General features: G+C 41.2%; 1 protein-coding gene across 2 annotated transcripts; it reads right to left on the reverse strand.

Annotated features, from left to right (window-relative positions):
* Positions 1–18,154: 18,154 nt before the first annotated feature.
* On the reverse strand, positions 18,155–21,496 carry LOC145072483 (transcription factor GTE2-like). Of its 2 annotated transcripts, XR_013691037.1 has the most exons (4): positions 19,118–21,496; positions 18,795–19,032; positions 18,452–18,693; positions 18,155–18,380 (listed from the first exon to the last, which is right to left on the reverse strand). XR_013691037.1 is itself a non-coding variant. In XM_079018915.1 (3 exons), the coding sequence occupies exons 1-3, from the start codon at positions 20,630–20,632 to the stop codon at positions 18,635–18,637; spliced, it is 1,812 nt and encodes a 603-aa protein (XP_078875041.1). In that variant the 5' UTR covers positions 20,633–21,496; the 3' UTR covers positions 18,155–18,634. The 2 variants fall into 2 exon arrangements, 1 of the variants encoding a protein (XP_078875041.1); XM_079018915.1 differs by having other exon boundaries at positions 18,155–18,693.
* Between the last annotated feature and the right edge of the window lie 392 nt (positions 21,497–21,888).

The raw sequence follows: 21,888 nt of genomic DNA on the forward strand, positions 1-21,888 counted from the left end.
GACCTAAAAATACTAGCTTCATCTTTTGTTTTTTTGTGGACATTTTCTAGTATTACACTCTCTTTCTAGGCATATGGTACATCTCAAAACCATACATTCTTTGTTAACTATATGTATGTTTCTTCCAATACCTTCTTTTTGAAATTGACCTCTTTCCGTTTTATTGTATGTCACCTCGATAAACTTCTTTGTGGGGGAAATGGTTGCTAACAATTAATTTGTGGGCACATAAAACTATCATTCAGTGGCCTAAGGGTTTACCTATGACAATTTAGAAACATCTATGTAGTAAACCATGGTGTAACAAATGCATCCACATCTTTTTGAGGTATGTTATAGTTGTAGTTTCATGTAGACATAGGATGCCTATTATCTGTCATGATTACCTATAACAATTTAGAAACATGTATGTAGTAAACCATGGTGTAACAAATGCATCCACCTCATTTTGAGGTATGTTATAGTTGTAGTTTCATGTATACATGGAATACCTGTTATTTTTCATGATTTGTATATATAAGTCTTTTTGGTTATGTCAACACCATATGCTTTATGCCCCTAGCTATACTGCATACCATTGTAGCCCAGAAGGTCAGACTCCCTAAAGTTCAAAGTCTAAAAGAAGACATGATGGATTTTTGTTACTTTTGCAACACCTAACTTACAATCTATTCGCATCATTCTTGTCATACCAAAGGTTATACCCATTAGCTAATGTATAATTACTCAAACATTGTTTAAGTTCCTTAGGGGTTTGAGAATTTCATACCTAAAATGACATTTTATTCCATCTCTATTCCTCATCATGTACATGATACACACGATTTTCGTTCTCTTCATTTTCATCTAGGTCACTAGCAATTTTAGAATCACCTATTGTATTCCTGCAACCAACACAATGTTTGTTCAAAAAAGCATTCCTATTTGTCTTGTTAAATGTCGCTACCAATTTATCATCTTCATGATCACAAGACAAATTATCAAATGATTGTTAATCGACATCCTTATCTGAGTCCCGACCTCCATTCTTATCATTTTCATCTTGCCTCTTCCATCATGTCAAGTATGTAAGGTATTGACCTCGTAATACCTTGATGCCCAAGAAAAAATGTGCAACTGGTAGAAAAAACAAAGGAGAAACAAGAGAAACTGAGAAATAACATAAAGGAGAAAAACGATGATATTACTTGCTAACCAAGGATTTTATTGTTGGAAATATGAAATAAACATCCTAAACATTACTCTTTTATACTAATAAAACTAGTATCCTAATTTAACACAAAAAATACATAAAAGGAAAGTTTCCTAAAATACCCTTAGGATTAAAACTACTTTTGAATTCGTTTGGATCAAAAGTGATTAACCCAAAAATCACCCACTTAATTAGTTTGATCATACCACTTGTTTACAGTTGTGTTGTTTCTTCTTCAATTAGATTTGCCTCTTGTTTTTCTCATTTTGGATACTCATTGCTATAGTAACCAAACTCACCATATTTGTGGCATTTAACATGACTTTTATCCAGGGCACAATCATTACCATGTTGACTCTTTCTGGACTTCCCCGACCACATCCAAAGTCATCTAGATTTTGTAACATCCCGAAATTCAGGTAAAGCTATTATATCCTTCCATTTTATCAGGTTGTCAAAAGTGGTCCCTTGAAAGAGTTCTTGTAGCAAATGAGTACGTTGGGCATACTGGGGAGTACGCTACGCGTACTCATGCGCTTATTTTGGACGCGGACTCGCCTGGGTACGTTGGGCGTACCCAGGGTTACGCTGGGCGTAATGGGTCCAGATGCAAACCCTAATATTTGACTTGTGCACTATATAATGGATGCTAAGGCTCATTTCTCAGGCTCCATATCAGTGAGTAAAACCCTAAGAGAGCCTCCCAATCGTCCTTAGCTTGAGAGTGAGTGTTTTGGAGCTAAAAGTGCCTTGGTGTGTTAGTGAAGAAGAAGGAGAGGAGCTTGTGGAGGCTAGAGCTTGAAGTGAAAGTTTGGATCTGAGATCTACAGAGGAAGGAGCTGCATTTGGAGGTATAAAGTTCAAAACTTTCCTCTTCATTTTGGTTTGATGTTTCATGGACCATTTTAGGGTTAAAAGTCCCAAAGGTGGAGACTTTATGAGTGTAATATGCTCCATGGACCTAGATCTGTCCCATTTCAGTGGTATTTGTGTTATAAATGCATAAAGTTTCCATCTTGGTCGTGGATATGAGGTTATGCATGAGTATTGAGCTTTCTAGTGTTAGGAAGTGGAGTATTATGGGTGTTAGTGACTTGTCCAGCCATGCAAAGGCTTAAAGTCGCCAACTTTATGGATTAAGAGGGTTATAAATGGTCAGATCTAGAAGTTGGACGTGGGTCTTAACGGATTAACACCCTAAAATGCTTAGAGTCTGAAACTAGGAGTTACACTGGGCGTAATCCCAGTACGCACGACGTAAGGGGTCGCGCACCTCGTTTTCTGTAAAGACACCGGGTACGCCCAACGTAACCTAGGGAGTTGACTTTTGTTGACTTTTAGGGTTTGGTCAACTTTAGGGTCTTTGAGCCATGAGAGGGGTAAAATGGTCTTTTACCCTTCTGAAAGTACTAAGAGGAGGAATAGTCTAGCCTTGAGAGATGTATTGATTTAGAGTGTTTATTTCATATGATTAGGCGGAGGCTAGATCGGATTTTTCAGAGTTCGAGATTTTACCGAGTTACCCGAGGTGAGTTTTCTCACTATACTTTACCTAGAGTGGTAATTTGAGTTAGGTGACAGTGTATTTTGTATGCTTTTGCATGATGTGATTTCTATGTGATTTATGCTATGTATGTGCCAGAGTTTTCAGCGTTAGGACTGTAAGGTCCACAGAGTTGGGGCCAGAGGGCCCACAAAGTTATGGGACTGGAGGGTCCCACTCCCACTGAGACACATTGACCAGAGGGTCAAACAGAGTTATAGCCTCGAGAGGCTAATATGTATTGTGTGTGGTATTTTGGGGAACTCACTAAGCGTTTATGCTTATAGTGTTGTGTTATGTGTTTCAGGTACCAGTGAGGATCGTGGGAAGGCGCCGGCTTGATCAATACACACACGGGGAGTTTTTACATTTTGATCTTGGGATGTGATCTTATGTTTTAACTATGTGATACAATGGTGTTTTTATAACAATTATGAATGAAAATGTGTTGTATAAAATGTGAAAAATTATTTTGAAAATTTGGGTGTTACAAGTTGGTATCAGAGCCTTGGTTTGAGGGATTCGGGTACACCTTCGGGCGTAACTGAACTCAAACTGAGGATTTGGGAGATTTTCAAAATAAAATTTACAAAATTTTCTCAAGAGTAAAAACTTTTTGAAAGAGCAGAGCAGAGCAGTGTATACGATCAGCTAGTGCCCGAACGGTGATTTCCCAAAATACCCTTACATTATGAGTTATGAGATATGTTATGATATGATACGCATGCTAGAGTAGGCTAGGTATTCTTATTAGGACTAGAGTGGCCTGATTTGTGATGCCTTAGCCTAGGGATTTTGCTGCTAGGAGATGCTTGAGAGTGAATTGATAGCAGCGAAGAGCTTATGAGAGATCTGGTAGAGAGTAGACTATGCATAGAGAGAGAGAGAGAGAGTAGAGTACATGGGATTTGGAATCCTAGGAGGAAGACTTGGGGTGAATATTGATGCGGTGTGGACGGTAGTATTGGGCCCGTTCTACCGAAGGCACCGGATCAGTGCGCAGCCCAAGTAAGAATCCTTAGGGTACCAGGGATCAAGTAGGATTGGGATATCGAGTGTGTGTACACTCGAGCGAGTCTCTGATATCTTGTGTTGTATTTCAGAGAAACATCATGGTGGGGACACGCTACAGGCCAGGGACTAGTGAGTGGGGTGTGAGCGATGAGGAGCTCCACCAGATGATTCATGATGAGGTGGCTGCTGCCATCCGCGCTGAGATTCCATAGATGTTCGGGTCTATCAAGACCACCCTGATCGAGAATTTTGATGAGCGTTATGCTGCTCTTACTAATGCTGCTGTTGCTGTAGCCACTACAGCCGTTGCTACTGCCAGGTCGCAGGGGGGTGTCACGTTGCTGTACCGGGAGTTCAGCAACACGAAGCCACCAGAGTTTGATGGGACTCAGGATCCGATAGCTGCGATGAGGTGGATCTCTGACATTGAGGGGTGCTTCTACACATGTTCATGTCCGGAGCATCTGAGGGTCCGGTTCGCGCTGGACCAGCTTCGCTTGGGGGCAAAGGATTGGTGGAAGTTTATGACAGCACACTATTCTTCTGCAGAGCTTGCTGCGGTGACTTGGGAGAGGTTCACTGCTATGTTTCGTGATGAGTACGTTCCCCTGGTGGAAAGGGAGCGTTTGGCCCAGGAGTTCTTGACCCTCAAGCAGGGTACAAAGTCTGTTACTGTGATCACCAGGATGTTCCATGAGAGGGTGATGTTCTTCCCTGAGCACGTGTCTTCTGAGCAGGCATGTATGAGCTGTTATTTGAGCATTTTGAGGAGAGACATCCGCGAGTTCGTGGCGAACTCGATGTACCAGACATTTTCCGAGCTTCAGGAAAATGCCCGGAAGAGGGAGATTGAGCTAGAGACTCAGGCCAGGAAGGTGGCGGAGTTTCAGGGGAGGGATCGGCGACCTGCGTAGTCCTAGCTGGCTGCCAAGCGGGCTAAGCCCGCCGATTCAAGATCTGGGAACCAAAAGGGCCGCACTTGTGGCAAGTGCGGCAAGAGTCATGAGGGGGTGTGCAGAGCAGGGTCTTGCTACAAGTGTGGCAAGGGGGGGCATATGGCCAAGGATTGCCCCAAGGGGTTTGAAATTTGTTTTCACTGCAACCAGACTGGACACCGAAAGGCCGAGTGTCCGTAGTTGCGAGGGTCAGCTCAGGGAGCTTCTCAGGGGTCTGTCCCTGCTGCTGTTCGAGCTACAGAGAGTCGGCCGTTGAAGACCGAGGCGCTGAAGGCTCGCAGGAGAGCCTTCCAGTTGACAAAGGAGGAGGTCCGCGCAGCACCCGATGTTGTGGCTGGTATGTATTCTTTCATATCTTTTATTCTGAGTTTGTGGTGTTATGCTTATATTGTGGTATGCGTAGGTACATTTCTTGTGTGTTCTGTTCCTGCTTTGGTGTTATTTGACTCGCGTGCAAGTCGGTCTTTTGTGTCGTTAGCCTTTAGTCAGTATATCAGTATTTGTCGTGAGGCGTTGAGTCGACCTTTGCGAGTTTCCATAGCTGACGAGAGAGCAGTATATGCCATTGATGTGATTCGAGGATGTGTACTTGAGATATTCGGCGTTGAGTTTCCGATTGATTTGGTCCCGGTTGCTATGGGAGATGTCTGTTCATCGTGGGCATGGACTGGTTGAGCAGATTTAGAGCGGTTATTGACTGCGAGCGAAAACTGGTGACCATACGATACCCTAGTGGGGGAGTTATTACGGTTTATGGGAGGGTACCCGTTCTGGGTCGGCGTTTTGTTTAGCCGCAGTAGCGAGGCAGAGTCTACAGCAGGGCTGTAGTGGGTATGTGGCTTATGTGATGGATACGAGGATAGGTGCAGAGAGACTGAGGTCGATCGATGAGGTCCCGATAGTGCGTGAGTTCCCGGATGTTTTCCTAGAGGAGTTTCCAGGTGTGCCTCCCGAGAGGCAGGTGGAGTTCCGTATTGATTTGGTTCCGGGGGCAGTGCCTATCGCCAAGGCGCCGTATCACCTTGCACCTCCAGAGATGTAGGAGTTGTCCTCGCAGCTTCAGGAGCTGCTGGGGAAGGGGTTTATACGGCCGAGTAGCTCGCCGTGGGGAGCGCCGATCCTTTTTGTCAAGAAGAAGGATGGTTCACACCGGATGTGCATTGATTACCGGGAGTTGAACAAGCTGACGGTCAAGAACCGTTACCCCTTACCGAGGATCGACGATTTGTTCGATCAGTTGCAGGGAGCGTCTTGGTTCTCCAAGATTGATTGGAGGTCTGGATATCATCAGATGAGGGTGCGTGATGAGGATATCAAGAAGACAGCGTTTAGGACTCGTTATGGGCATTATGAGTTCGTGGTGATGCCTTTCGGGCTCACCAATGCACCGGCGGCGTTCATGGATCTCATGAACAGGGTGTGCAGGCCGATGTTGGATCGTTCGGTGATCGTGTTCATTGATGATATATTGGTGTATTCGAGGTCCAAAGAGCAGCATGATGAGCATTTGAGGGAGATCCTCGGAGTTCTGAGATCGGAGAGGTTGTACGCCAAATTCTCCAAGTGTGATTTCTGGTTACGGGAGGTCCAGTTTCTAGGGCAACTCGTCAACCAGAATGGGATATTGGTCGATCCGACCAAGATTGAGGCGGTGATGAGCTGGGAGGTACCGAGATCCCCTTCGGAGATTAGGAGTTTCCTGGGGTTGGCCGGATATTATCGAAGATTCATTCAGGATTTCTCCAGGATTGCGGTTCCTCTCACCAAGATGACCCGGAAGGGCGTGGCTTTTAGTTGGGGCCCGGAGCAGCAGACCTCATTCGAGACACTTCACCAAAGATTGTGCGAAGCCCCAGTGTTGGCCCTTCTGGAGGGAATGGAGGACTTTGTGGTATATTGTGACACGTCGATATCAGGTTTGGGCGCGGTGCTGATGCAGAGAGGGCATATGATAGCATACGCATCGAGGCAGTTGAAGCCTCATGAGACGAGGTATCCTACGCATGATCTGGAGTTGGGGGCTGTGGTGTTCGCCCTCAAGATCTGGCGTCAGTATTTGTATGGGGTTCGGTGTACCATATACACGGACCACAAGAGCTTGAAGTATTTGATGGACCAGCCCAACCTGAACATGCGTCAGAGGAGATGGTTGGACGTGGTAAAGGATTATGAGTGTGAGATCTTGTACCACCCGGGCAAGGCTAACGTGGTAGCCGATGCTTTGAGTTGCAGGGCAGAGAGTGCCCCTTTACGAGATGTTTGTATGAGGTTGACAGTGATGACTCCGATGTTGGACACCATTCGTGTTACATCCCTAAATTTCACGGCCAGAAAAGACCGGTTTGTTTATGCTTTATTTTAAAATTAGAGTAATCATTTAAAGAAAACGGCTGCGGAATTTGTTCCCAAAACAAGATATGATAAAAACTTATCAAAACATTTCTCAAGGAGAATGTATTTTCATTAGATAATAAAACCTCGGGATGTCATGTTCCGATACAGACACATAAGCATAAACAGAACCTACATTCATTTACTCTAGTGATTTACATCTCCTTTAATCTCTCAGTGCAAAGCAGCTTCATATCGATACCTGTGATACAATTAAACTGAGTGGGTCAGGCATGGGAGCCTGGTGAGCATATAGGGTTTTCAACCCACAATATTATATATATATATATATATATATATATATATATATATATATATATATTCAATCATCAAACAATCAACCCAATTACCCATCCCCATTACCTCCATTTTTCTTAAGGGTCTACCCTAAGAATTATCTATCCTTTATTCCTAAGGATTGACCTAAGGTATAGGCACGAAGTCACATCGTTGCCAGGGTTTACTCAATAGGCCCTAACTCCATAGTCACCCAGATTTATACAATAGGCGCTAACTCTATAGTCACCAAGATTCATACAATAGGCGCTAACTCCATAGTCACCAAGATTTATACGATAGGCACTAACTCCATAGTCACCAAGATTTATACGATAGGCGCTAACTCCATAGTCACCAAGATTTATACGATAGGCGCTAACTCCATAGTCACCAACTATCCTATCTACCCATGTTCTACCCAACATTTTCATAGATATAAATACTTACATAGTTTAAATCATTTAACACATGTAGAAAATATCAATTCCATGCCCATCTCAAATAGACAACAATATATAAACACATAGCACGTATTTCATAACAAATACTTCATATTTATGTGTTAGAAAAAGTAACCACACACTTACACAAAACATATACTTAATACATTCAAACAATACTTGTATTAAAATCGTGTTTATGAAAGGGACTATACACTCACTTGATCAGAAGATGATCGGACAACACTACAACTCTAAGAGTAGTATTCTTCGTTGAAACTAGAAGATCTTCACACACCGGGCTTCTCGCAGGCAAAGCTTCGGCTCGGAAACTCTTTTCTTCTCCGGATCTTCGGGGCTTCGGGACTCGCTTCGGGTATCAGGGTTGATACCGGGGCTTCAGGAGATATTTCTTGCACGTAAATCGAGGTAAAACGGGAGAGAGAGAAGAGAAAATAGCAACCCTAAACGGCTGGCCCTTCAAATCTATTTATAGGGCAAAATTGGCGCTTGCCACGTCGTGGGCTTGGTCGTCACTGCATGCGTCGTCTTCCACTTGCTCTGTCAGGCTCCAGAATGCGTCAGAAGTCCTGCCACGTCGTGGCCACTGCTGCCACGTCATGGTCTCTGACACAGCTTTGGGGTTCGCGCCCCGAACTTTAGAAATTCATAACTTTTGCATACGAACTCCGTTTTCGACGTTCTTTATATCGACGCGTAGATGAGATTATGATCTACAACTCTCGTTTAGACTCCGTTGGCTAATTTTGAATTTATTTTTATTATGTTATTTTTATATTATTTTTAGTAGGCCGGAACAAGAAAACTCCGTTATAAATTCATAACTTCTTCATCCGACGTCCGTTTTCGCGTATCTTTTTATCGTTTCACTACTATCAACGAGATCTTCGATTCTCGTTTAGATTATTTCGGCTAAAAACCGCTCGGTCTCAAATCGAGTATTCGGACTGTGTACTGCTAAGTCGAAACTTAGAAAAATCATAACTTCCTCATACGAAGTCAGATTTGGACGTTCTTTTTATGCATGCTCACAGATTAACGAAATTTTCAACTTTCGTTTAGATTACTAAGTCTAGATATCGTTCTATCTTAAATTCATATTTTACGTCATTCGGTGTCGTGCCGGTTCTGTCGCGAAACTTCGACAGATCATAACTTCTTCGTTATAACTCGGATTTCGGCGTTCTTTATATGTACGGAATCCTTGTAACATATACTACAACTTAGTTAAGATTATTCATTCTAAATAATCTTCTATCAAAAGTCATTTTTGACGCTTATCGTCTCTAAATTGACTAGCCCTGATCTACGGGCGTTATAATTATCACCCCTTAGGATAATTACGTCCCGGAATCATCAAAGAAATAGGACTTGTAAAATGATTCCAATCTTCTGACTTACGTCAGATGTTACATCGAACTTGTTCTCCGAACCACGTAACAAACTCATCGTAGTCGGACTCAATTTGATATGACCACTAGGGTCGGAATAACAACCATCTTACTAGTCATCACCGAAACAATGGTAATGACATACTTGAATAAAACGAGACCAATCACTAGCTTCTTGGTAACCTTGTGACTTTCCCTGATCCAAGCACGAGTCCTGTGCTTCCAGTAGTATAGATCTCTACTACTATTCACACCTACTCATACTCGTCCCAAGTATTGTCTTGCAGTCCCCAAGTCCTAAAATCACCAAACAATTTAACACATACGAATGTGTCCAAATAATCATAAAAAATTTCCTAGACTCTACTAGAACTTCTTCCATGCGTATCTCCAGTCATCAATCCTGCTTCACCTTGGTTGGTGGTGGAAAGTTCATCCGATGGGAAAACTCCAGGAATAACACCAATTGTTCCATCATCCTGCTAATCGAAGGTGTACTTCAGACGTACCGTACTCCTCTAAACGTTCGGTTATTTTATTAGACATAAACTAAAGGCAAGACACCACTCTTACGATATCTTCCGATAGGTGTCATTCACTATCATAAGCCTTTTATTTCCTCCATTTACTCAATTCTCTACGAGTCTTCACCATAACGTTTTGTGCACCCAAGCAGACGTTCGGTGTACCAGGCGAGAATTTAAGATAGGAAGCTTTATTTATGATAAACGTATGAATCTCCTAATTGCTCCAAATGTTTATATGCTAGTTCTAATATCATAGCCAAACGATTAGAATCCTACACACATAAGGTTTCCAGATCCGGTCAGCAACAGACCATAGATCCGAACAAATAATATCATATATGGCAACATATAACATTTAGCACATAAAAGCATATTAGGCATCCTTCCTAATATAAACTAGTGCTTGTGTCAATTTAGGTGTACTACCTAACATATTTTAGACACACTCCTCACGATCATTACTTAGCATTCTAAGTTTAAGTCTAGAAAAAATCCTACAAATTCCTAGTTCGCTTAAACTAATGCTCTGATACCAACTGTGACATCCCCAAATTTCACGGCCAGAAAAGACCGGTTTGCTTATGATTTATTTTAAAATCAGAGTAATTGTTTAAAGAAAACAGTTGCGGAATTTGTTCCCAAAACAAGATATGATAAAAACTTATCAAAACATTTCTCAAAGAGATTGTATTTTCATTAGATAATAAAACCTCAGGATGTCATGTTCCGATACAGACACATAAGCATAAACAGAACCTACATTCATTTACTCTAATGATTTACATCTCCTTTAATCTCTTAGTGCAAAGCAGCTTCGTATCGATACATGTGATACAATTAAACTGAGTGGGTCAGGCTTGGGAGCCTGGTGAGCATATAGGGTTTTCAACCCACAATATTATATATATATATATATATATATATATATATATATATATATATATATATATATTCAATCAACCCAATTACCCATCTCTATTACCTCTATTTATCTTAAGGATCTACCCTAAGAATCATCCATCCTTTATTCCTAAGGATTGACCTAAGGTATAGGCACGAAGTCACATCGTTGCCAGAGTTTACTCAATAGGCACTAACTCCATAGTCACCAAGATTTATACAATAGGCGCTAACTCCATAGTCACCAAGATTCATACGATAGACGCTAACTCCATAGTCACCAAGATTCATACGATAGGCGCTAACTCCATAGTCACCAAGATTTATACGATAAACGCTAACTCCATAGTCACCAAGATTTATACGATAGGCGCTAACTCCATAGTCACCAAGATTTATACGATAGACGCTAACTCCATAGTCACCATGATTTATACGATAGGCGCTAACTCCATAGTCACCAACTATCCTATCTACCCATGTTCTACCCAACATTTTCATAGATATAAATACTTACACAGTTTAAATCATTTAACACATGTAGAAAATATCAATTCCATGCCCATCTCAAATAGAAAACAATATATAAACACATAGCACGTATTTCATAACAAATACTTCATATTTATGTGTTAGAAAAAGTAACCACACACTCACACAAAACATATACTTAATACATTCAAACAATACTTGTATTAAAATCGTGTTTATGAAAGGGACTATACACTCACTTGATCAGAAGATGATCGGACAGCACTACAGCTCTAAGAGTAGTATTTTTCGGTGAAACTAGAAGATCTTCACACACCGGGCTTCTCGCAAGCAGAGCTTCGGCTCGGAAACTCTTTTCTTCTCCGGATCTTCGGGGCTTTGGGACTCGCTTCGGGTCTCGGGGTTGATACCGGGGCTTCGGGATATTTCTTGCACGTAAATCGAGGTAAAACGGGAGAGAGAAGAGAAAATAGCAACCCTAAACGGCTGGCCCTTCAAATCTATTTATAGGGCAAAATTGGCCCTTGCCACGTCGTGACACCTTTTTCCACGTCGTGGGCTTGGTCATCACTGCATGCGTCATCGTCCACTTGCTCTGTCAGGCTCCAGAATGCGTCAGAAGTCCTGCCACATCGTGGCCACTGCTGCCACGTCGTGGTCTCTGACACAGCTTTGGGGTTCGCGCCCCGAACTTTAGAAATTCATAACTTTCGCATACGAACTCCGTTTTTGACGTTTTTTATATCGACGCGTAGATGAGATTATGATATACAACTCTCGTTTAGACTCCGTTGGCTAATTTTGATATTATTTTTATTATGTTATTTTTATATTATTTTTAGTAGGCCGGAACAAGAAAACTCTGTTATAAATTCATAACTTCTTCATCCGACATCCGTTTTCGCGTATCTTTTTATCGTTTCACTACTATCAACGAGATCTTCGATTCTCGTTTAGATTGTTTCAGCTAAAAACTGCTCGGTCTTAAATCGAGTATTCGGACTGCGTACTGCTAAGTCGAAACTTAGAAAAATCATAACTTCCTCATACGAAGTCAGATTTGGACGTTCTTTTTATGCACGCTCATGGTTTAACGAACTCTTCAACTTACGTTTAGATTACTAAGGCTAGATATCGTTCTATCTTAAATTCGTATTTTACGTCATTCGGCGTCGTGCCGGTTCTGTCGCGAAACTTCGACAAATCATAACTTCTTCGTTATAACTCGGATTTCGGCGTTCTTTATATGTATAGAATCCTTGTAACATATACTACAACTTAGTTAAGATTATTCATTCTAAATAATCTTCTATCAAAAGTCATTTTTGACGCTTATCGTCTCTAAATTGACTAGCCCTGATCTACGGGCGTTACAATTCGGGAGGCCCAAGTGGAGGCCATGAGACCGGAGAACCGCAAGCGAGAGCGGGTGATTAGGAAGATATCATAGTTCATTGCCGATAGCCGGGGGCTTATGACCTTCCATGGCCGGATTTGGGTGCCATTTGAGGGTGAGGCACGTGCTATTTTGATGGAGGAGGCGCACAGGTCGAGGTTTTCGATCCATCCCGAGGCCACTATGATGTATTTGGACCTGAAAAGAGATTATTGGTGGCCCTGTATGAAGAGGGATGTGGCTTGGTTTGTAGAGAGGTGCTTGACCTGTCGCAGGGTTAAGGCTGAGCACCGCATGGCAAGTTGCAGCCGCTTGAGGTTCCCCAGTGGAAGTGGGAACAAGTTTCCATGGATTTTATCACCAAATTCCCGAGGATTGCGAGAGGCATCGATGCAATTTGGGTGATCATCGACCGGCTGACGAAGAGCGCTCATTTTCTTGCTATCAGTGAGAGCTCTTCCTCAGAGAGATTGGCATAAGTGTATGTGAGAAAGGTGGTATCACAACATGGTGTACTGATCTCGATTGTGTCGGATCGAGATGTGCGTTTCACTTCCAGGTTCTGGAAGAGGTTCCATGAGAAGTTGGGTACTAGGCTGCATTTTAGTACCGCTTACCACCCGCAGACGGATGGACAGAGTGAGAGGACGATTCAGACGTTCGAGGACATGCTTCGGGAATGTGTCTTGGACTTTGGAGGAAGTTGGGACACGTATCTGCCTTTGGCTAAGTTTTCTTATAATAACAGCCACCATTCGAGCATTGGTATGCCTCCCTTTGAGTTATTGTATGGGAGGAGGTGTCGGACTCCCATTTGTTGGGGAGAGGTAGGGCAGCGAGTGATGGGCAGCACTGAGATAGTGCTTCAGACGACAGAAGTAGATACAGCAGGTTAAACAGAGATTGTTGACAGCCCAGAGTCGCCAGAAGAGTTACACGGATAGGCGTCGATCCGAGCTCGAGTTCCAGGTTGGAGATTTTGTACTTCTGACAGTGTCTCCTTGGAAAGGAGTGATCCGATTCAGGAAAAGGGGCAAGTTGGGGCCCCAGTATATTGGATCGTTCAGGGTTATTGCGAGGGTGGGCAGGGTAGCATATCGATTGGAGCTACTTGCGGAGTTGAGCCAGATTCATGATACCTTCCACGTGTCTCAGCTAAGGAAGTGCATAGCCGACGAGTCGGCAGTGGTACCATTGGAGGATATCCAGGTGGATGCGGGTCTTAATTATGTTGAGAGACCGATCGCGATCTTGGACCGGAAGGTCAAGATTCTGAGGAACAAGGAGGTGTCACTGGTTCAGGTCCAGTGGCAGCACCGGAAGGGGTCCGAGCTGACTTGGGAGCCGGAGTCAGAGATGCAGGAGCAGCATCCGAAGTTGTTTTCGGCATGAGATTTCGAGGGCGAAGTCTAATTCTAGTGGGGGAGAATTGTAACATCCCGAAATTCAGGTAAAGCTATTATATCCTTCCATTTTATCAGGTTGTCAAAAGTGGTCCCTTGAAAGAGTTCTTGTAGCAAATGAGTACGTTGGGCATACTGGGGAGTACGCTACGCGTACTCATGCGCTTATTTTGGACGCGGACTCGCCTGGGTACGTTGGGCGTACCCAGGGTTACGCTGGGCGTAATGGGTCCAGATGCAAACCCTAATATTTGACTTGTGCACTATATAATGGATGCTAAGGCTCATTTCTCAGGCTCCATATCAGTGAGTAAAACCCTAAGAGAGCCTCCCAATCGTCCTTAGCTTGAGAGTGAGTGTTTTGGAGCTAAAAGTGCCTTGGTGTGTTAGTGAAGAAGAAGGAGAGGAGCTTGTGGAGGCTAGAGCTTGAAGTGAAAGTTTGGATCTGAGATCTACAGAGGAAGGAGCTGCATTTGGAGGTATAAAGTTCAAAACTTTCCTCTTCATTTTGGTTTGATGTTTCATGGACCATTTTAGGGTTAAAAGTCCCAAAGGTGGAGACTTTATGAGTGTAATATGCTCCATGGACCTAGATCTGTCCCATTTCAGTGGTATTTGTGTTATAAATGCATAAAGTTTCCATCTTGGTCGTGGATATGAGGTTATGCATGAGTATTGAGCTTTCTAGTGTTAGGAAGTGGAGTATTATGGGTGTTAGTGACTTGTCCAGCCATGCAAAGGCTTAAAGTCGCCAACTTTATGGATTAAGAGGGTTATAAATGGTCAGATCTAGAAGTTGGACGTGGGTCTTAACGGATTAACACCCCAAAATGCTTAGAGTCTGAAACTAGGAGTTACACTGGGCGTAATCCCAGTACGCACGACGTAAGGGGTCGCGCACCTCGTTTTCTATAAAGACACCGGGTACGCCCAGCATACATGTGTGGTACGCGCATCGTAACCCGGGGAGTTGACTTTTGTTGACTTTTTGGGTTTGGTCAACTTTAGGGTCTTTGAGCCATGAGAGGGGTAAAATGGTCTTTTACCCTTCTGAGAGTACTAAGAGGAAGAATAGTCTAGCCTTGAGAGATGTATTGATTTAGAGTGTTTATTTCATATGATTAGGCGGAGGCTAGATCGGATTTTTTAGAGTTCGAGATTTTACCGAGTTACCCGCGGTGAGTTTTCTCACTATACTTTACCTAGAGTGGTAATTTGAGTTATGTGACAGAGTATTTTGTATGCTTTCGCATGATGTGATTTCTATGTGATTTATGATATGTATGTGCCATAGTTTTCAGAGTTAGGACCGTAAGGTCCACAGAGTTAGGGCCAGAGGGCCCACAAAGTTATGGGACTGGGATCCCACTCAGACACATTGACTAGAGGGTGAAACAGAGTTATAGCCTCGAGTGGCTAATATGTATTGTGTGTGGTATTTTGGGGAACTCACTAAGCATTTATGCTTACAGTGTTGTGTTATGTGTTTCATGTACCAGTGAGGATCACGGAAAGGCGCCAGCTTGATCAATACACACACGAGGAGTTTTTATATTTTGATCTTGGGATGTGATGTTATGTTTTGACTATGTGATACAATGGTGTTTTTATAACAATTATGAATGAAAATGTGTTTTATAAAATGTGAAAAATTATTTTGAAAATTTGGGTGTTACAGATTTGAACATATATTGCCACAATGATTACATGCATGAAATTTTTCTTCACTAACCAACAACAACCCACCTTGAATGTATCCATTTTCTTCCTTCCTTTGAAATGCTCCTCATATACCGTTAACCTTCCAACAACTTCATCGAATAACACTGAATCCAACTCGAAACATTGCTCTATTGAAGCCATGATTTGAAGAAACAACTTAGGCATCGAGTCTAGTAGCCTTTTTCCTAAATCCACTTCTTCAAGCGTTTATCCAAGAGTCCTTGCTTTTGAAGCTAAACCGGATAATTTTGTCACAAAATCATCAAATGTTTCACCGTCCTTCGTGCGTAAACCTTCAAGTTCCCACTTTAAGGTTGCAAGTTAAGCTGCTCTCACCGATCCACTCCCAAATACCGTATTTTTAGCCCATCCCACACTTGAATTGGGTCAGTATAACTCGCCATTTGCAACACCATGTCTTTGGGTATCGCTTGAAAAAAAGAGTTTGTTTTGACTTCATTTGATCTGATTTTTCATCTAACGCATTTGATTCGACCGTCTCCCATATGCCGTGTGAATCCATAATCGAATTGACTTTGACTTCCCACACCGAATAATTTGTTGGGGTTAAAACCGAAACTTGATATGACAACAGACCTCCTTCTTTAATTATAGATATCATATTCTTCATTTTGGCAGCCCTAACCTCTTTAATTAAGCTTGTTCGAGAGCACTCTTCCACTGATCAAGAAAACAAGGTCACAACCACCTTTACCGTGTTCCATCACTTGTAAAAACGAACATAATCAAAACCACCTGCTATGATGTCTTCCTGTCCGTTTTATCAGGCACATCTGGTTACTCTCTCGCTATCGTTAGAACAAGTCTGATCAAGAGAAATTGGGGTTGTTGCTAAGATGCTTTAACTTGCGATCAAAACCAACTCACACCCTTTCAACATAACCACTTTGATACCAAGTGTTAAGGTATTGACACGGTAATACCTTTATGCCCAAGAAAAAATGTGCAACCAGTTCGAAAAAAACAAAAGAGAAGCAAGATAAACTGAGAAATAACACGAAAAATAAAAAATTATGATATTATTTGCTAATCAAGGATTTTATTGTTGGAAATGTGAATTAAAACATCCTAAACGTTACCCTTATTTATAATAATAAAAATAGTATCTTAATCTAACACAAAAATTGCATCAATCCTAAAATACCCTTGGGATTAAAACTGTTTTTGAATTTGTTTGGATCAAAATTGATAAACCCAACAAAGTATAGGTTCATTTAAGTGGTCTACATATGCACTAATCCTACTATCAATAGCATAATGTTTATAGAAATTCATTATAATCATCATCAATTTTCATACTTTTTAAACCATCAGCCAAAGTTTAGACAATAGTAAACATCTGTGCAACTCTCTTTAGCCAACTTTTCAAGAAATGAGACCAACTTTGTAAAGCCTACATAACTAAAATACATCTCTTATTGAAGCTTTAACATGGTCGAAATACACTAGAAGCGTAGGTACAAATGTGCCTTTGTAGTGAAAATCAAAGGTTAAGAACTTACTTAGAGATGAATTGATGTCATTATCTATTTATCTATGATTTTTACTAGTGCATGATGAAATGAAGCTTCGATTGCATTACTGGGATGATATGGTTTTGGATTGATGCTTGGTTTTTGATTGCATTATTGATAATACACCTTTTATCCAAAAGTATCTATGTAAGGCTTTTAATTTACAAATGAGCAATGTAACCGACAATATGGATTATTACAGGTCAAAATTTTAGTTTTTAAATGAGAAATGAAAGTTCAATGATAAATAATGCTAAAAATAATTAAATATGTACCATAATCATAATTCGTTACCCAGTGAAGGTATTATCCCATAAACATGTGTTATTTTCCTTTTCACATAGCTCTTGGATTCATATGTTTGTATTGTGCACTTCTCCAATATCTCCTGATTTCGTGGTTAGTGGTAAAGGTGACAGATTTTTTTCAATTTGTACTTTTTTATGTTTTTTTAATAAAATAAAATCCAAGGTGAGCTTTTTGGTGTATTTATTAAAAAACAATAATAGTTCATATGTATAGTGTTTGGGAATAACTACATCTCATTTCTCGTTGGCCTCAACTCTCAAACACCAATTACAATCCATTTTAAGCTTATTGACAAAAAAATCAAATATTTACATATTTAAATGTTGTAATTTACACCACTTCCACTTATCTAGAAACGTTTTAAATCTATGTTTTACATATCTATCTTGTTTCTTATTTATTTATTAACGCAAAATTAAATATATATATATATATATATAGTTTTGACAAAACCCCTTTTCCTAAAAAATGTCATTGACGGTGCCGTTGAAACTTGGACACATGTTTTGTACCTTCCTAATCATCTGCCCTTTCACATGCTACACCTTCTAGAAGAACATGCCTTTCAAGTTCATCAAAAAATCAAAACACTTCATTTCCATTTTACTTTTTAGCAAATAGAAGTAGACATTTAACAACAATATAAACATTGAACAACAATTAGAATTTTCCAATAAAATCATTCATGGATTTACTACACTAATTTTTGCCTTGTTTTGGTCATATGTACACACAAGACCATCATCATATCTCTTATCTCTTACCTCATATCATATCCCTCCCTCAACTCAACTCAACTTATAACTATCTTCCTTTTCTTCTTCTTCCTCTTCTTCTACCTTCACCTCCATTTTCAGTTTTTCACCTCCCTATTTATATAAAATGTCAGAAAACACCCTCAAAAACCATTAACAAAAGGATCTAAATTTCACCTTCATACCTAAAAAATCAACCCAATTACAACGGGTCTTCTCTCGCTAATTACATCCATCCGAGCTTTTTCACTTCTCAATATCTCTCAAGACTTTCCCCTTCCATTCCATTCGCTTCGATTAAAAGATGATTCTGCAATCGCGGTTTTCTTGATTCAAATCACATTTACATTCATTTTATCTTTTTCATGTCAAGATTGTGCATCATCTGCATCCGAATCACTCCCAGAAGAACTCCCTGAGTCTGAATCTGTAAACAAATTAAAATTCAATCTCATATAAGCAACTAACTCATCTCCCAATAAAAACCTCCTCTTTGCTCACAAATGAACGAAAGACAAGATTCAATACCACTAGAGGAAGATGAATCACTACTTGAGCTGCTTGAACTACTCGAACTGCTACTTCCATTCTCATTATTCCCATGTCCACCTCCTCCCGTACCTTGACCTTGTCCACCACCATCGTCTTTTTCAATCTCCACATGTGGGAAACTGCTCTCCGGCATCTCATCACCTATATCAACATCCTCTTCACCAGCTTCCTTTTTGCTCTTCTTCATTCCATCAATTTTCTCCATTACTGGAGCCTGAATCAACCACCACAACCGGTTGAGAACAACCGCCACAGAGAAAAGAAAAGAAAAGTTTGAAAAAATGTGGAAGAAAGCTTACATCGTCAATGTCAGCTGAGACGCTAGCTCCTGCCGCTGAGGTGTTGTTAACCAACAAAGCTTGTCTCTTTGTCTTGCTCACGAGTTTTTTCCAGTTTGTCACGAACCGATCAAGCTCCCAAAGTGTTTCTGTGTCGAGAGCTTCAATGTCTAGCTCGATTTCATCACCTTCGTGTGCTAAATGATCGTTTCTTTTTCGAATAATCTGGACTAGCTGTGGCATCTTTTCTTGAGGCATACTTTGCAAACCTAACCCTAGTTTCTGCTTCTCTTCCATGTTCATTTCTCGTTTATTTGGATCTTTAGCTCTGGGCTTTGGTAGCTTTCCGATGGCTGATCTTGTTGATGTGGACAACGGTTTCACTGGTTCTACAGGCTGCATTGGCAATGGAGATGGAGAACGTACGGGAGACTGGACAGCGGATGGGATTATTGGGTTTGAAGCGGTTGAGTGGTTTTGTTTGTTCGAAATGGAAGGAGCGACTGGAGCTGCGGTTTTCATCTTCTTCGATCTTTCAGGGGTTTGAATGTCGTCCCAAGAACTACCATCTATATCGTCAACGGCTGAAAACTCATTCACAACGTGTTGGGTTGCCAATTTCGCCTGGATTGGTCTAAACAATTCTTCAAAATGCGTGAGCAGTTGATCCGCCATTCCGTGAACTTCATCTGTTCTAGGGTTATAAAGCATCGCGTTTTCGAAGACCAGTCTTACATCAGAGGCGAAATCCAACGGAGATGCGTATAAACCCCTTGACAAATTCGATTTAACCGTGCCTAAATCCATCGGACGCTTGATAATTTGATGATAATCGTGAAGCCCTAGAGCAGCAGCGTCCACCGGTTTGTTGAAGACCCAGCTAAGCTTGTGCTTCATTAACTTCGTCAAAACCTGTCTGCACATCTTTAACAAATTCTCGTCCGCTTCACCTCCTCCTGCACTGCCGTTTACTAAACCTTGACGGAAATGTTTCGGCTCTTTGTTGCTAGATCCAAACGGCATCGCAGATGGCTGCCGTTTATTACCCGACAGTTTCTTGAATTTTCCGTTGGTTGATCTAGGGTTTAAATCGCCAGCGTGAATCCGATCATTTAGGTTCCGGATTCTCTCAAGATCCGCAACCAATTTCTTCCGTAGCTCATTAATTTCGCTTTTAGAACACGCAGAAACGTTGTAGCTTACATATCCCCCATGGTTGAAACTATTTCCATATCCGGCACCGCCGCTGGTCTCAATCGGCCTTTGGTTGAACGAATACGCGTCATCCGACGCAGCTTGACTCACAACCACCGCGCAAGAATCAACAGGATGAGAATTGTGGTTGTGTGGCCTGCCGTTAATAGCGGCGTTGGGGAAATGCTTCTTCTTGTTTGATTTGGGTTTTTGGTTAGGGTTAGGGTTAAGGTTAGGGTTCAGATGACGAGGATTATTATTGGAATAATTAGGGATTTCCCCCATGAATGATTGATGTCCGTAGCTCGTCTGATTCCTACTCGCTAACACCGTCGACGCCATGAACCGACAACGACGGCAACGTATTTGCCCCGTCGAGATCCGGATCTATCTCGATTTGAAAGCCAGACAGGCGTGAACGAAAACATGTATCAGTCCCCACACAGAAAACGAACCGGCGACGATGTACACAATATAACGCCGGCGGCCGGCGATCTACTATTAACGACCGGAGAAAAGACGAAAAAAGATATATATAATAATTCGTATATATATTTATGGAGGTGATGACCTTCTAGGGTTTGAGACTGAGCGAAGATTGAAGGGGTTGGGGTTGGTTCTTAAAGGCGATAAGATCTGACCGGCGTAACGACGGGCAGTTTATCCGCCGTGGATTGCTTTCTGACCGCTGATCCAACGGACAATCTGGTTTTACTTGCTGTCTGGGCACCCTGCCCGTCACACCTGTAATCCACGGCTCAGATCCCATCTGTTTGCCGCGTGGCGATATCTCAACCCTTGATCAAAATATCGTGAGTTTTAAGCGCTTTAATTTAGCTTTCTTTTTATGTTTGACAGAGTGGGGCCCTCACACCAGTTCCACTCTCAATCACATATAATGACGTGGACTGGTTAAAAATATGACTTGCCACGCGCCTTGGCACGTGGGATGTAATACAAGCGCGTGTCAAAGGGTATGAATGTAATTGCATTAAAAAAGATAACCGACCTTCTTGCTTTGAAATTACCAAAATAGCCTTGGTGATTGCAGTGCAGCTAGGAAAAGGTAAAAGGGCGTTGGGGTGTTAAAAAATTAATCACCTATTCAAATATAGTATAATTTATTTTATTTCACCTTTTAGAGGAAACTGTTTTCCGCATTATTTTTATAGTACGTATTTTTTTTTTAAAAATATCATTTTTACTGAGACACTTTATTTAAAAAAAAAAAGAGAGAGACAAAAATGTTACTATGAAAAATGCTTCCAAAAATAGAAATGCATTAAAAATATACCTTTTTTACACATAAATTGTCCATACAAAAAACTGACAAGCTATATAACAATCTTTAAAATATCAAGAAAAATTACCAGTTCAATTATTTTTTTTAAAAGTCTACTTTTTATGAATATATAAAGAAACGAATTTACAGTCATTTACGTTTTCAGAAAATCAAAATAAATTCGTTCGAGAACTGTACATGTGAGTTGATGTTGATGGTTTTTGCTGGTTTCCATTAAAAAAAAAAGCACATTATGATGTGAAACCGAGTAAAACGTATAAATTTTTTTGTTATTTTTCACAAAAATTAAAGTTTA

Source organism: Lactuca serriola, chromosome 9, assembly GCF_051521515.1.
Source record: "Lactuca serriola cultivar US96UC23 chromosome 9, Lser_US96UC23_V15, whole genome shotgun sequence".
Lineage (NCBI taxonomy): Eukaryota > Viridiplantae > Streptophyta > Magnoliopsida > Asterales > Asteraceae > Lactuca > Lactuca serriola.